The sequence below is a fragment of the Argentina anserina genome, chromosome 4, assembly GCF_933775445.1.
Source record: "Argentina anserina chromosome 4, drPotAnse1.1, whole genome shotgun sequence".
Lineage (NCBI taxonomy): Eukaryota > Viridiplantae > Streptophyta > Magnoliopsida > Rosales > Rosaceae > Argentina > Argentina anserina.
This window is the reverse complement of record NC_065875.1, coordinates 20,135,977-20,150,758: the sequence shown is the minus strand read 5'-3', so window position 1 is coordinate 20,150,758 and position 14,782 is coordinate 20,135,977. Positions and strand designations below refer to the sequence as shown.

Sequence of the window (14,782 nt, the reverse complement as noted above, 5' to 3'; positions counted from 1 at the left end):
ACTCTAACTCTGCCTAACACCCTATCTCAATAATGGCTTATAATCGATAGCAGAGTATTTTAAAAGGCAATACAGGGCTCATCTTAGTTTGCAGTTTGCACCAAAATTGAGTGAGAGGGACTGGCATGTACTTATCAAAAACCGGAAGCAACAAAATCTGAAGCACAGCAATGAAATTGGCAAGAGAACTAAATAATGTTGAAAAATTGAATCAAGTATAATGAAGTGGATTAGATAATGGGTAGTTTATTATTAAAACTTCTTCGTTTACACAAGGTCTACAACAGAAGTTTTTTCTTTCCTTCACAAGATGGAAACCCCACAGCTTAGTACTAGATCACATTCTTGTATATTGTTTTTCTCTACTGGCTAACAAAAAGAACAAGTAAAACGACACGACACGACAGTGATTCTTCTCTCTAATTCCATCTCCCTCTCTCATAACTTAGTAAACTCAGCAGAAGCAGCAGGGCTCAATTTAGGCCATGCCTCCACTCGTAGCTGTCCTGATGATCTGAAACAGAGCTGTACAGAAAAAAAATATATACAGAGGTCAGACTCAGAAGAAAACCACAAAAGAGATTCGACCACCAGAACTACGAAATACTGAAATTTTCAGGTCAGGGAAATATCACACGGTAACTAAAAATACAGTCTCAATTCATGGTTCCCATTTCAGAAAAGCCAGCGCGTGCATTATAGTATATAGTCTTCTAAATCAACAAAAACAAGCAAGCATATACATGCAACAATGCCGACGAAACAAACTTGGCAACCAGGTGAGGTTCAATAAAACCAACCTCTCAGCTACCATGATTATAATTTGTCAAAACTGAATCAGCTTCATTCAGCTTGGTATCAAATTCATATTCGCCTTTCGCTGCATTCAATAAATTCCATTCCATACCTACACAATTATCTTACCTAGACTTACATGATCTCATCTCAATCAACACGATTCGAATCGATAACCGGTATCAGATTATTACAGGCCTTTTCAACCTAACAAATATGATCAATTCCATTGCATGCATTGCTCTTATAGATCAACCAACCCAAATCCAATCTAAATTAACAAGACTCGTTAAAAAAAAACTAACTAAATTGAAAGGTGAATGCAGGCGGTAAATCTTACATGATCCAATAACGACGAAGATGAAGAAGCCGAGGAGAATAGGTCCGACGGGGTAGTCCTTGCCCTTCTTGGCCGTCGTCTCCGGCACCGCACCTCTCTTGTTGATGTTCTTCTCGAACCTCTCCACCTTCCTATCCGCCAGTCGCCGCGAAGTGGTCTGCACATTCATTCATAACCGTCAGATCTACCCTAAACCTATTCATTCCATTACAGATCTGAATTCTACGAAATCCGATCTCAAATTGCAGATCCGTTAAAGAACGATAGAGAGAGAGATAAATTTTACCATGGTTGATTAAGCTGAGAAGGAGAAAGAGTGCTTCGTAGGTGATTAAGGCCCTTCCGTGCTCTTCTTCTTCTTCTTCTTCTTCTTCTTCTTTCTCAGGCGAGTTTGAACTTCTCGCCCTTATTTTTCGCTATCGTGAATACACCATCTGATTTCGGCTATTTATGTAGCGAATTTTATGATAGCCTCACCCACCCTCGGCGTCACGGGCTTGATGGATTGGTCAAACCACGTCGTCCTACACACGCGTCGCGATGTGATTGGGGGTTTGTAGCACGTTGGACTTTGGCGGGGGAAGATTTTAAATTACGTGGAATGGGTTTGACCTGGACATCGGGGACGGTACCGCGTAGAGGGAGTGGTGGGCGACCTGGTCCACCTGGTAAAAGAGTTTTTAATATCAATTATGAAAAATACCTAACCATGGATTGGACCGTATCCATATCTTAAGGGGAAATTATTAATATCATTAATCATAATAATATTTACTTCCCTTTGAGTGTGTATGTGAGATTCATTCACATTAACTTGCTAATGACTTTGTATTTGGTCATACCTATGAAAACTTTCCTAACTTCTCAATTAGTTTTGGTCTCCAAATTCATTTTTATTTAGGTTAATTATCAGGGGTTAGAAATCGAAAAAGATAACAAATATGATGCTAAAGTCAAATCAATTCCAAGGTAACAACACAAAGGCTTCTATTATGTTCTTAAATTCAATGGTTACCTTGGAATGGATTTTGACTTTAGCATCATATTTGTTATCTTTTTCGATTTCTAACCCCTGATAATTAACTCAAATAGAAATGAATTTGGAGACCAAAATTAGTTTTGAAGTTAGGAAAATTTTCATAGGTATGACCAAATACAAAGTCATTAGCAAGTTAATGTGAATGAATCTCACATACACACTCAAAGGGAAGTAAATATTATTATGATTAATGATATTAATAATTTCCCCTTAAGATATGGATACTGTCCAATCCATGGTTAGGTATTTTTCATAATTGATATTAAAAACAAATTTTACCACGTGGACCAGGTCGCCCACTACATAGAGGCCTCTCACTATTGTTGTAAAACAAACTTAAAGGCAAACTTGGTGGGTTACTTGCCCATGCTCTAATTTTGTCCCATGTTTAATTTGGCAGGTTGATGAAACAAATGGATGGAATGGTTGGTAATGTATGTTTTTTTGTTAACTCTTTCATGAACACAGAAGTAAATCATATCACCAATTCACCAGCACAAAACCAAATCACTTCAGAACTTATACAATATATGCTACTATCTGAACTAATAACAAAGTTCGGAACTAATAGAAAAGTTCTGGACTAATATGACTGTCATTTTCCAGTCAGATAAGAACATCCATTTCATAACATCGATGCTAAAATGTATTGCACAACAAACTTAAGACACTAAGTCACTTTTCATTGAATAGTAAACCAAGTCGAGAATTTCATCGACATGCAACAACACAGTGACTAAAACACCAGCCAGCTTTATTACTGCTGAAGCATGCTCCACTCTATTATCTTGATTTTTTTTCCCAATACCTTCTGGGATTCCTATACTCTAAGTGACTCAAATTCACTACCATCTCTAAACTTAAAGTAAACTCAACATGATTCACTACATCTACAGTCTTAACTCTTATATATGATTATCACATATTAGCTATTACCTGGACAAGTTCCAGGAGAAACCTAAAGTATGATGTTTCTTGAATTTTCCTCATGCCCATAGGAACAGTTGGCGAAACCCAATGTTGAATTGCCATTGCAGCTCCCCTGACACATTCATGCTACAGCTCCCCAATATCATCCTCCTTCTTTCGGCTGGCTTCAGAGTTCTTCTTTACTCTGGCATCGAACCTCTTTTTATTTTCATCGTCGTTCAGATTCCTTCTAATACTCTCTCTTGCATTTTCCAGTGTCTCCTCATCAATTTCGCATTTCCTCCCTTTCTAAGATGCTCGCTTATCCTTGCATTTCCTCCCTTTCGAGTCTACCCTTGAAGCTTGAGAAGCGCCAGCAGCTCTTGAAAATGGAGTCCAGTGTACACTCTTTTGCGTGAATGACACATGACTGATAAACTCTGTCTCTCCAATATTTTCAGAGGCTGGAGTGCTTCCTGCACAAAATGGGATTTTTGAATTTGAACCACACGTAGCTGCAGGTGGAACCATTTCTACTAGCTGAAATAGTTTATTACAATCCACACAAAAAACATTAGACATGAGATGCCTTCCTGCATACTCGAATCGCATCTTGCATTTTGGACACTCGCTCCAAAAGCTAGTGGGTATTGGTTTGACAGAAGCAGGACCAGAAGAGGGAGCTGGTCGTTTGGTACCCGTCTGAGCCTTTGCATTAGATCCTCTACCCTTCGATGTTGAACCATTGGCCTCATGGGAACCTTGAGCTCCAGTTCGAACTTTCTGGTGATCATAATCATTGACTCCCTGTGAACTTTGAGCAGTTGAACCTTTCTGATGAACAGAAGCATTGGCCCCATGTGAACCTTGAGCTCCGGTTGAAACATTCTGGTAAGCAGAACCATTGGCTCCCTGTGAACTTTGCATTGTTGAAACTTTCTGGTGGAAAGAACCATTGGCCCCCTTTGTAGCCCGATTTGTAGTTGAAACATTCTGGTGTACTACATTCCTCCTCATGTCATAATCTGCTCTCTTAGCTTTATCAGACAACAAATCCAACGCATTCTTAAGTAAATTGAATGCTCCACCGGCCCCTACAGACTTATTCCTATCGGGGTGAAGACTAAGAGCTAGCGTTTTGAACTGTTTCTTCACTGTCTCGTTATCTGCCTCAGGAGACACACCTAGTATGCTATACCAATCAGCTTCCCCACCTATCTTGTTCTCTGCACATATATATACATCAAGTGTCGCCAGAAGCTTCTGGATACCATCAATCCCCGGATACAAAGATTGAGCCTTCAGCGCAAATTTCTTCGCCCCCACTATATCATTGTCATTGAACTTCCTCTCTGCAATCTCTTTCGCCCTGATACCCTCGTCTTTATTGCACTCCATATGCCTATTTCTTCTTTACTCTCTTATGAACTTTCTACAACAATGCTGCCTCAATTCCCCTAATTCTCCACCAACTGATCCCCAACAGTACACATTACATCACAGTATCAGAAAATCACCACGGAACTCACATGCAAACATAATGACTCCATAACAACATTGTACTAAAATCCAATTCAAGAAACGACCCAGCGTAATTCAAAAACAAGCAAAGCCATTTCAAAATACCATTATTGCCACCATCCTACCACATTAGACTCCTTCAAACCCAACTTTTTATGAATCATGACTCTAAATTCAAAAAGATACTCAGATTCAATAACAGAAAGATACAATCACAGATAAAGAGACACTATACACCATGCAACCACATCACAACCAAAAACATTGTTCAAACACATTTCTTGAAATTTCAGAGTCTATTCTTTCAACACCTAAAACGCATAAAACAAAATCGCAGACAATCATAATCAATGAACATGAACATAACCCAAGTCAGAGAAATGAAAAAACTATACAATGAACCAAACTTTACTAGTATTGATAACTGAAAAATGAGACATGGGTTTCACTCACCTTGTTCTACAAACTCTGGGGACTGAGGAGTTCGAATTGAATCACACCATGAACAGAGAGAGCCACCTTCTTGGTCTTCTTCTTGTTCTTCTTCTTGCACCAGTGTGCTCTATTTGTAACCCCCCAAAACTAAAACTGAAAAGAACACTGGTCACACAGACTTAGGAAGGAAGCAGAACCCAATAGAACAATGACATGGCTTGGTCTTCTTTTTTCCCAGAGTCAAAGAATCTTGAAGGACTTAACCCTAATTACCCAACACCGTCTTTGGAAGATTTGGGAGGTCGCTGAAATTTACTACACAGGAGTAGTTGGTTTACTCGCGGGGGTAAGACTTATTTAATCGCAATCGCTAATGTAATCTAAAGGGTTAGTGTGCTCATAAAACCAACAACTACCCATCTCTTTTCCCAATTCCAACATTTTGCCAACTTGGCTAGTACTGATATTTTCGCAATTTTGGGGCACAAGTAGAATTTTCATTTATGTAGAGTTCGTAAGATTCACGTGGCGAGATCTCACGGTCTAGTTACGTCGATATAATTGACTTAAGTTTACTGTTTCTTTTCTTTTCTGATCAATATTGATCGTATCATATTGATTGACAATAAGTTATGTTGATATAGAGTTGCATGCACCAAATAACCTAATTTAATCAGTCAATCATTTATTTTGCTAACCTATTTCATTTATCAAATCGATCATGTCTATGGAACGAGGTTGATCTCCTACCTGCAAATTTCACATACGCTATGTCTTTATTAAACATGACCGTTAGTCCTAGATTATATATTTTACCTTATTAAATCTATTAACGTGCTCATAACTCACATTACATAGATCTCATATTTGTGTCTTGATTAAACGTAACTATTAGTATGTCATACTATTCTCCGATTTGATTGTATATTTCACCTTATTAAATCCGTCCATGTGCCCGTGTATACAACATTCACATTACATAGATTTCATAAATATCGATATATATGTATGCTATTTAATATAACCATTAATCATGCATAAGAAATTAAGAATAATTTTTTTTCCGATCATATGATTTTATCCTTCTAATGTTTTTTTAAGAATTTATTTTCTTATTAGATCGTACACTTTAACCTCATATCCGTCTATGTCCTCAACTCCTCATGCATGTACATAGAGTTCAATGGTCAATACATCTTTGTTTTTTACTGAACATAATTTGTAGCAAATTTTGAAGTTATCAGCCTTACTTCGTGTTTTTATTTTATTTTTTTACCTCTAAGAAAAATTAGAAGATGACTTTACCGGCCTATACCTTAACTATCACTGACACAAAAAGAATCGAAATACCAAACATATTAGTGCACGAAAACATATCAATGTTCACATCACACAACATAAAAGAAGACAAAATAACACAAAGTATAAGGAAAAATGACACTAAACTCGAACATCATTTTGACAAACAATGCTCGATCTATCAAAGTTGGCATTACATAACATAAAAACAAGACAAAGTAAATAAGAACAAACAAAAATGACGCCAAACTCGAACGTCATCTTAACAAGCAATGATCGCCCGATCTCTCCCCATTTTAGTGCATTTTTGTTTTCACCCGTGTTTTGAAATTGGTGGCTTCAACTCTTAATCTTCCGTTTTCTTCTTCCTTATTCTTTTCGTCATGGTGTACATAAACATCCACTTTTCTCTTGAACCGTTCCACTGCAAGATTGATGTCATGGGGGAACAGAGTCAACAGACCTACCTCTTTTCTGATATCTCGCATTTCAAACTTCAATACCACGTAAACCAAGTTTGCCAAAATCCTAACTATTATACTACTTGTACTGTTGTACAGGTTTGAGAGGAATAAGGGCTTCCAAGAAATTAGAAACTATAACTTAACAAATGGTTATCAGTCACATCACAATTTGATCATATATTTATCAGAACTAATGTATAACATCACTGTTTTACGTTGAAGTATGTAATATCATAAAATTTCCTGCAAATTTTGTGTGTTTTTGTATTTTAAGATCATCAAGTTCTATGTAAAACAGTGCTGTTATTAGTTCAATGTAAATTTGCAATAAATCTGCTGTTTCTAGTCGAAAGAGATCGGACTTGCTAGTTGCTACACGCCGATCACTGGCTAAAAAATTTCTGCAATAAGAAGCTCGAGGACAGTAGCATTAGTCCAGAGATGGCAATATATGGAGCTCAAAGAATTGAAGTACTTTCGAAATTAGATGGTCTCTCCGCTGAAAATGTGGGTCCATGCATTAAAATATGAAATTCGGGGCCTGTAACCAGAGAACCATCCTCTCTCGAATCCTTATCCTTTTAATTTGATGTTTCAAACAACTATTGGTCCTTCTGGTCGAGAACGTACTGGGGTCTTTTCGACCAGAAACAGCAGAAGGCATATTTGTGAATATTATGGACATTTACTATGACAATGGTTGCAAGTTGCCAATGGATGTGCTCAAGTCGTCCAGGCTTTCCGGAACGAGATATCTCCTCGCCTAGGCCTGTTGAGAGTCGATCCGTGAGTTTACACTCGCAGAGATTGAGCATTTTATTGGAACTTCCAATGTACGTTCCCTAGAGATGAACAAAAGCCTGCCCAATCTGCAATAATCTCATTTGGTGAAGCATAAGTATTTAAACATATTCACCATTCAGTAGTTAGATATATATGTGTAGATTATCCATACAAAATTTCACCCAATTTGATGACCGTTTGAGTTTTCACAATTATGATTTACAATAATAGTTCTAGTTGGATAGATTCGGTTGGTTTATAAATTTAATAGTGTTTCGATACCTTAACGATCACCAAATTGAGTGAAATTTTTGTATGGATGATCTACACATACATATATAACTACTGAATTGTGGAGATGTGAAAAAATGACCGAAATACTAATTAAATAAGGACTTCCGCACTTTAATTTCAAAACGGGACTCCGCTCCGGAATAGACTATATATATGTTGTTGACTGTTGAGTTTATTATGATTTATAAGAATGGTTCTAGTTGAATAGATTCGGTTGGCTTATAAATTTAATAGTGTTTCGATACCTTAACGATCACTAAATTGGGTGAATTTTTTGTATGGATGATTTACACATACATATCTAACTACTGAATTGTGGATATGTGAAAACGTAACTGAAATACTAGTTAAATAAGGACTTCTGCACTGCACTTTAATTTCAAAACGGGACTCCGCTCCGGAATGGACTATATATATGCTGCTGACTGTTGGGATGGTGAGATTGAGACTTCCTATGGCTGGATTGAGTGCGTTGGTATTGTGGATATGTGAAAACGTAACTGAAATACTAGTTAAATAAGGACTTCTGCACTGCACTTTAATTTCAAAACGGGACTCCGCTCCGGAATGGACTATATATATGCTGCTGACTGTTGGGATGGTGAGATTGAGACTTCCTATGGCTGGATTGAGTGCGTTGGTATTGTGGATAGATCCATCTGCATGTGACTTGGCTTCGTCTCAAGGCACATGAACAAGTTTCAGAACAAGAGTAGTGGAGAAATTGGTTATATATATCTCCGGTGAAAAAAAAGATGGGTCCTGCCTTCAGGAAGAATCAAAATAACGTAAGCTTTGGAAGCTATATATGAATGAAGAATAATTCATTTTCTTAATGTCTGAATTAGAGAAAGAGACAGCAAGTATCAATTCCGTGTTAGACTGTCAGTGTGAAGAAGGCAGCATCTGTCGTCAAGGACCTCAGTGAGGGGTTGAGGACTTGGGATCGGAAGATGTGTGCATGGTGGCCGCCTACTCAACTAACTCAACGGTGGAAGAGATTCTGGCATTCCTGCTTCATATTTTCTTTTGTAAGATTTATCTCGTCTATAAACTAATACTGTACTATTGTTCCGCACTGGTCACTTCTTCATAGATTCCTGACTTAAAAAAAGAAAACCAATATATATACATTAGATTGATTAGAAGATCCACATGTCCTTAATTACATACTGTGCTGTTTAGTCCAGAGACATCTGGATGTCAGTACTTAATTAAATCTACAATATGATATATAGCTAGTGCTGATCATAATAGTTATATGCTGAGATTGTGATTAGTGCTATGTCATTGTGCATTATAATCTTTACTAACTATATGTTTGTTTTTCCTATCTATTTATCTATCTATTAGATCAATAATCTGGGTAATACGATTATTCTCCACGTCTCAACTCAACTCAAAAGCAAAAGGATGAAATCCAGTCAATTTTATTTTATTGTTAGCTAGACAGGTAATGACCTATGATTAATTGCCGGGTTATTGGGAGTTTGGGACGTGAATATATAATCGATCAACAATCTATACGTTAAGTTGGTAACCACATTGTTGTTGTAAATTAAAGGGTGCACATTGCTTAATACAATGACTTCATTCAATTAGGAGAGTTTTGATTATGTAGGGGGTGAATCCATAGAAGTTTTGTTAAAGCATCATTTTAGCCATTTCGCTAGCCTTTTTCTTTATTTTTTTTCTTTAAATAAAATTATATAATTCTATAATCAACAAATATCAGAATAATTTTACACACCCCTCCGCTAATATTACGAGTACAAAGGAGGTGATTAGAAAAATTCAAAACCGCAGGGTGATCACATTCCACCGAACAGCAAACATAATTGTGTAAATTACTTACTCTATGCATGCAGCAGGCTAGCTTTGTTTTGGAGATCTAGAATTATAGTACTGCAGATGAGTTGATGGCTAGCTTTGTTTTGGCTACCAGCTATTTGATTGTACAAGACATGGAAAGACAGATAGTTATTCTACAGAACTTTTGTTTTGCACTTTTGCTAATGATACAGAGAACTTGGTAGCCAAACAAATTCATCAATTGCAGATTGATTCTTCGGTGCCGGTTACAGAGGCCACGGCTCTCAGCTCTCAGAAATGGCTTGGCTATTGCGAAGTCAAATAATCTCTTAAAGATTGAAGTAGAAGGTGACTCAAAGATGGTGGGATCATTATTTGGAATCTCATAGAGGATATAAAAAATTTTGCGAAAGATTTCAGAGAAATTAGTTTCAAATATGTTTTTAAAGAAGCTAATTTCGTCGCCGATGTTGTTGCGAATCTCGGTCACACATTGCATGCGAGTTCATGGGTTATCAAGTGTCATTTGAGGCTTCCAATGCCTTTCTATTTGATCTTGTTAACTATGGATGTCCCGGATTCAGTTTGTAATTTCTTTTCTTGTATCAAAACGGATTCCTCAAATTCAAGTTATCAACATATAGGTGGAAGTCCAATTATTCGATTGATATCACGCATGTATAGGTGATTGATCGAAGTACCTGCAGGTGTATGATCGAGTTGGTTTTTGCTGAAACTATAGATGATGGTTGAACTTAATTACTGGCCACGATTGTGAAGATATATTGTGACCAGCTTCTGCTTGAAGGACCCATAATCCCATACATACTTTTATGCTTGATTTTCCAACAATGCTTTCCAATACTAACGGCTTATAATACGAACCAAATAACTTCTCAAATAACTCTTTTCCATTTAGCTGGAAGCCTGGAAGTGCTTTCATGCTTAACTGTACGTGACATGTATAGAAGTAAAACTTTAAATTAAGTCTAGCCGAAAATCTCCAACCACATACCTCTTAGTGTTCCATGATTACTTGAGCTTCTCCCAACTTCATCAGTACAGTGCGTAATTCGGTAATTGCCTGGCGACTAATTTTGGTGATATTGTTATAGAAAATTCAACTATGAAGCATTCCATTGTATAGAACAAATTTAGTGTGTTTGTACAAAAAAAATTAATTAAAAAATTGACCTCAAAATTTAATGAGAATCACTAAATTTTGAAAATTTAAATTTAAATTGTGAGGATTTTAATATTCATGATATGAAGCACTCCACCGTAGATAAACTGATATTGTTATGGCGATATATGAGCAATCATGTAAAACAACTATAGTACGTAATTTGACAATTTATATTATAGAGTACCGCACAACCACGTAAGATGAGGCTTCTTAATATAGATTTCGCCTTCAGTTACAAATTCTCTAGTGACTATTCTTCGTCCAACGAGGGTTGCATTCTTAGGTTGAAGAAAATAGTTAAGAAATGCAAAAGTTTTGGCAAACTCCCACCATCGACCAAGTGGACACATCTCCGGTCAACCAAATTGGTGAAAATATTTTGCTACTTCATCACATGTCCAACTTCCTTGGATCCGATTCCTCCTGAACCCGTGACGTCCGACGGTCCACGGCACACCACCGGCCATAAGCACTGAGGTGCCTGCCAGCAGTTCGTAACCCTAACATGGCTTGCAAGAACGAAACTACTTAATATAAAATCTTAACGTAACTGCACCTACATTACTTGATTAGACTAATAATCAACTCCAAAAATGTATGCTTAGTCTGCCAGCAGTTCGTAACCCTAACATGCTTGCAAGAACGAAACTACTAAATATAAAATCTTAACGTAACTGCACCTACATTACTTGATTAGACTAATAATCAACTCCAGAAATATATGCTTAGTCTAAGAGATGCCCTCTCTCTCTCTCTCTCTCTCTCTCTCTCTCTCTCTCTCTCTCTCTCTCTCTCTCTCTCTCTCTCTCTCTCCCTGGCAGGGGCGGATCCAGCCCATGTGAGATTTCACCCCAGAAAAAAAAAACTCAACCCTCTATTTAAAAAAAAATTTAAACCAATTAATTGTACGAGGTCTCTATGCTCTCATCTACACTTATACCGTTTCTACTGTATAACCCACAAATTTAGCTCCTTTTCAGTTCTCCTCTAAGTTTTTTAGAAATTGAATCAGATACTGATTAAAATCATTAGATACTGATTATAGAATTTGATTCTGAAATTTGATGGGTATATGGGTTTGTTCACTTTGTTGGTTAAACATATCTTATTGGAAATTTGGAATATGATTATATGAAATTGGGTGTTAATGTGTTAGTCTTGCTATTATCTTACTGAATGGCTGGATAGATTATGATCAAAGATTGAGTATTTTATTTGTCTATTTGGGTTTGTTAAGACTGTAGGGAATTAGTGTTGATATATGAGTGTGTTAGTTAAACTATGGATTTGGAATGGTTGGAAATTTGATGGTATGTTAGAGAATAGTCGAATAAGAGATTAAGTATTTGACTATATGGGTTAGTTAAGAACTTAATATTATAGGGAATTAGGGAATGGTAGGAATATTTGAGTTTAATTTATCTTTAATTATATAAATTTCATACACTCCATATTGTAAACCTGAAAAAAAAATTTGGCATTCGTCCAAAGTTTTAGTTCATCCCATAAAATCTTAGGTTTGTCCCTAAAATTAACCCGGGTGACATTTTTATCCTAGATCCACCACTGCTCTCTGGACGACATGGTTTAATCGTAAAGCTGCATGGTTGTTCGTCTCCTTATTCTGTTGGGTGAGATGCCGTAATTTCTGACGCTTAGTTTGTTTGTCAATGAGTGAAATGAAGCTATGTCGGATTGAGCTTTTGTTTATCTTCTTTGTTGGAGTTTATTAGACATAAAAGGTCAGGTTCTTTTGTCCCCCTCATTTGTTTCTTTTGTCCCCCTCTTTTATTAAATAAATAAATAAATAATTCACAAAAAAAAGAGTGAAATGGAGCTTAAGAGAGTGACCTAATTAAACGTGTTTTATTATTTTGTTTTTGGTGAAACTAGTCATGTCGTTTACCTTTCATGTTAATTTCTACTATTTGCTTTCGGTTTTGGACAAACCTATAGCAATTGGTCTTTCGTAATAAGAAAAACCACTAACCTTAAACGCTTGAATTCAACACTAAAATGTATCTTCTTTTCCTAGGTTCAAATGAGTATTTCAATTAATATATATATATATTAATGAAATTTTCTAAGATTACGGCCGTACGTCACACACACATGCATTAGCTTGACGATTGTTAATCGGTGTGTAAAATAATTTGATCGAGTTAGATTAATCAAAAATAAATGAATGTTAGCCAGTTGTACATGCGTAAACAACTAATAAGAAATTATATCGAAAAAAAAACAACTAATAAGAACAAAAAACCATAGATGACTAAAATGAAAATCAATGAAGCTCTTGATGAGGTGGGTACTTATGTCCTTTGGCGGGACAAATCCATTGATGCATATAATGATGGCAATGTTCATACACATGCCACAAGCATTTGGACCTTTTCCGAGTTGAACAATACCTAACCACCCTGCAGCGTTACATTTGAAAACTTGAAAAGCAAGAGTAGGAAAACAGAGTTGGACAACCACCATTTTTAGCTGAGGAATCTCGTACATGAACAAGGACGTAGCTATATATGGGATACAATGAGTTATATCTCATCTCAAATTACTAAAAAAATTGTCTTTCTAGCTAAATTTTAGTGTAAAAATTTAAATTTTAAATATTAGCCCACCTCAAATTTCTATATATAATTTATAAATAATCGTAATTTTTTTTAACCTAACCCATTATGAAATTCTAGCTCCGCCCTTGTTCATGAAAAAATGAGCAAAAACCAAGCTAAGCCAGCAGCAATTAAAGCAGCAAGTTTCCTCTATCCCTGAATTATACCACATTGTTTCCATCACAGATTTATCACTACTTTCGTGTTCTTTTTCTTCTAGCTAGCTTGTGTATGACATGGAGGACAGTTTTTGGGGTACAATATTTCTGGACAGAACTGCACGCATCATCTTACAAGAGCCTGAAAGTAGAAACTTCAGGTTTACATTCAATATGGTCAGTTAATATAATGTCTAACTGTGTGTACTATACATATTCGATCTGTAGTTAATTTCGTTATAAGGTCACTGCTTCAGTAGGTAATGATCAGTAAATTCTGGGAAGTGCAAATTTTTTATTGAGGGTACGTCAACTGTACTGGTAAATCTGCCATGAAGTAGGTCAGTATTAATCTCTAAATGGCAAAGTACAACTTAATTGGGCCAAATTTAGGTGATTGTATTAAGTTATCACTACTTAATTTTACATATCTAACATTAGGATCTACACATGCCGTGTATTCATTCAAAAATTAAGTGATGTTTAGATGAACTGAGTACCCTTTATATCTGAATATCCTGTTAAATTGTAAATATAAGTTTTGTTTTTTTGTTTGATGAAAAAAAAAATTCTTTTGTTGAACAATAATTCTAAGTATGATTACTCAAGTGACTTGGATAGGCTATGAAGTCATTCTTACATAGTTTTGATTTTGTGAGTTGTGACCCATCAATGCTCCAACTCGTATAGAGAATGCCTCTATTGGGGAAACAATCATGGCGTTTAGTACTTCTCTTTCTTGGCCAAGGAAAATAACATCATACCTTCCACTGCTAAGTGCTAACTATTACATATTGTCAATCATTTTTGCTATTTTCTTTCATTACCTAATGCCAATCATTTTGCAGTTAATCATTTTGATATGTACATGGAGGGATATGTATACAGTACTCATATGTTGAAGATATTTGCAAACTAACATTGTGGCGTTAGAATTACAGTGTAGTGACTATATATAATTAAAATGTGTGTTCATGACACTTTTTAATCCCAATCGATGAATTGATATCTCAAACACATGTTTGTCGGCTATTGATTCGTTGAGCTTCATATTAAAAAGTAATAGTATGTTCGTTCATGTCTGATGCACGTATTATTGACGTATATATTATATATTACAAACATACTT

At 36.1% G+C, this 14,782-nt stretch overlaps 2 protein-coding genes across 2 annotated transcripts; both read right to left on the bottom strand.

Moving 5' to 3' along the window:
• Positions 1-230: 230 nt before the first annotated feature.
• On the bottom strand, positions 231-1,552 carry LOC126792853 (uncharacterized). The gene is made up of 3 exons (XM_050519344.1): positions 1,422-1,552; positions 1,136-1,292; positions 231-525 (listed from the first exon to the last, which is right to left on the bottom strand). Exons 1-3 carry the CDS (start codon positions 1,422-1,424, stop codon positions 479-481), a joined length of 207 nt encoding a protein of 68 aa, XP_050375301.1. The 5' UTR covers positions 1,425-1,552; the 3' UTR covers positions 231-478.
• Positions 1,553-3,100: 1,548 nt separating this feature from the next.
• On the bottom strand, positions 3,101-5,217 carry LOC126791786 (uncharacterized). Its single transcript, XM_050518265.1, has 2 exons — positions 5,058-5,217; positions 3,101-4,555 (listed from the first exon to the last, which is right to left on the bottom strand). The coding sequence occupies exon 2, from the start codon at positions 4,479-4,481 to the stop codon at positions 3,393-3,395; it is 1,089 nt and encodes a 362-aa protein (XP_050374222.1). The 5' UTR covers positions 4,482-4,555; positions 5,058-5,217; the 3' UTR covers positions 3,101-3,392.
• Positions 5,218-14,782: the final 9,565 nt, after the last annotated feature.

Coding starts and splice junctions, on each gene's coding strand:
- LOC126792853 (XM_050519344.1), bottom strand. Junction 526..1,135: donor CTTCGTCGTTATTGGATCAT/GTAAGATTTACC, acceptor TTTTCTGTACAG/CTCTGTTTCAGATCATCAGG.
- LOC126791786 (XM_050518265.1), bottom strand. CDS start 4,481: ATGGAGTGCAATAAAGACGAGGGTATCAGGGCGAAAGAGATTGCAGAG.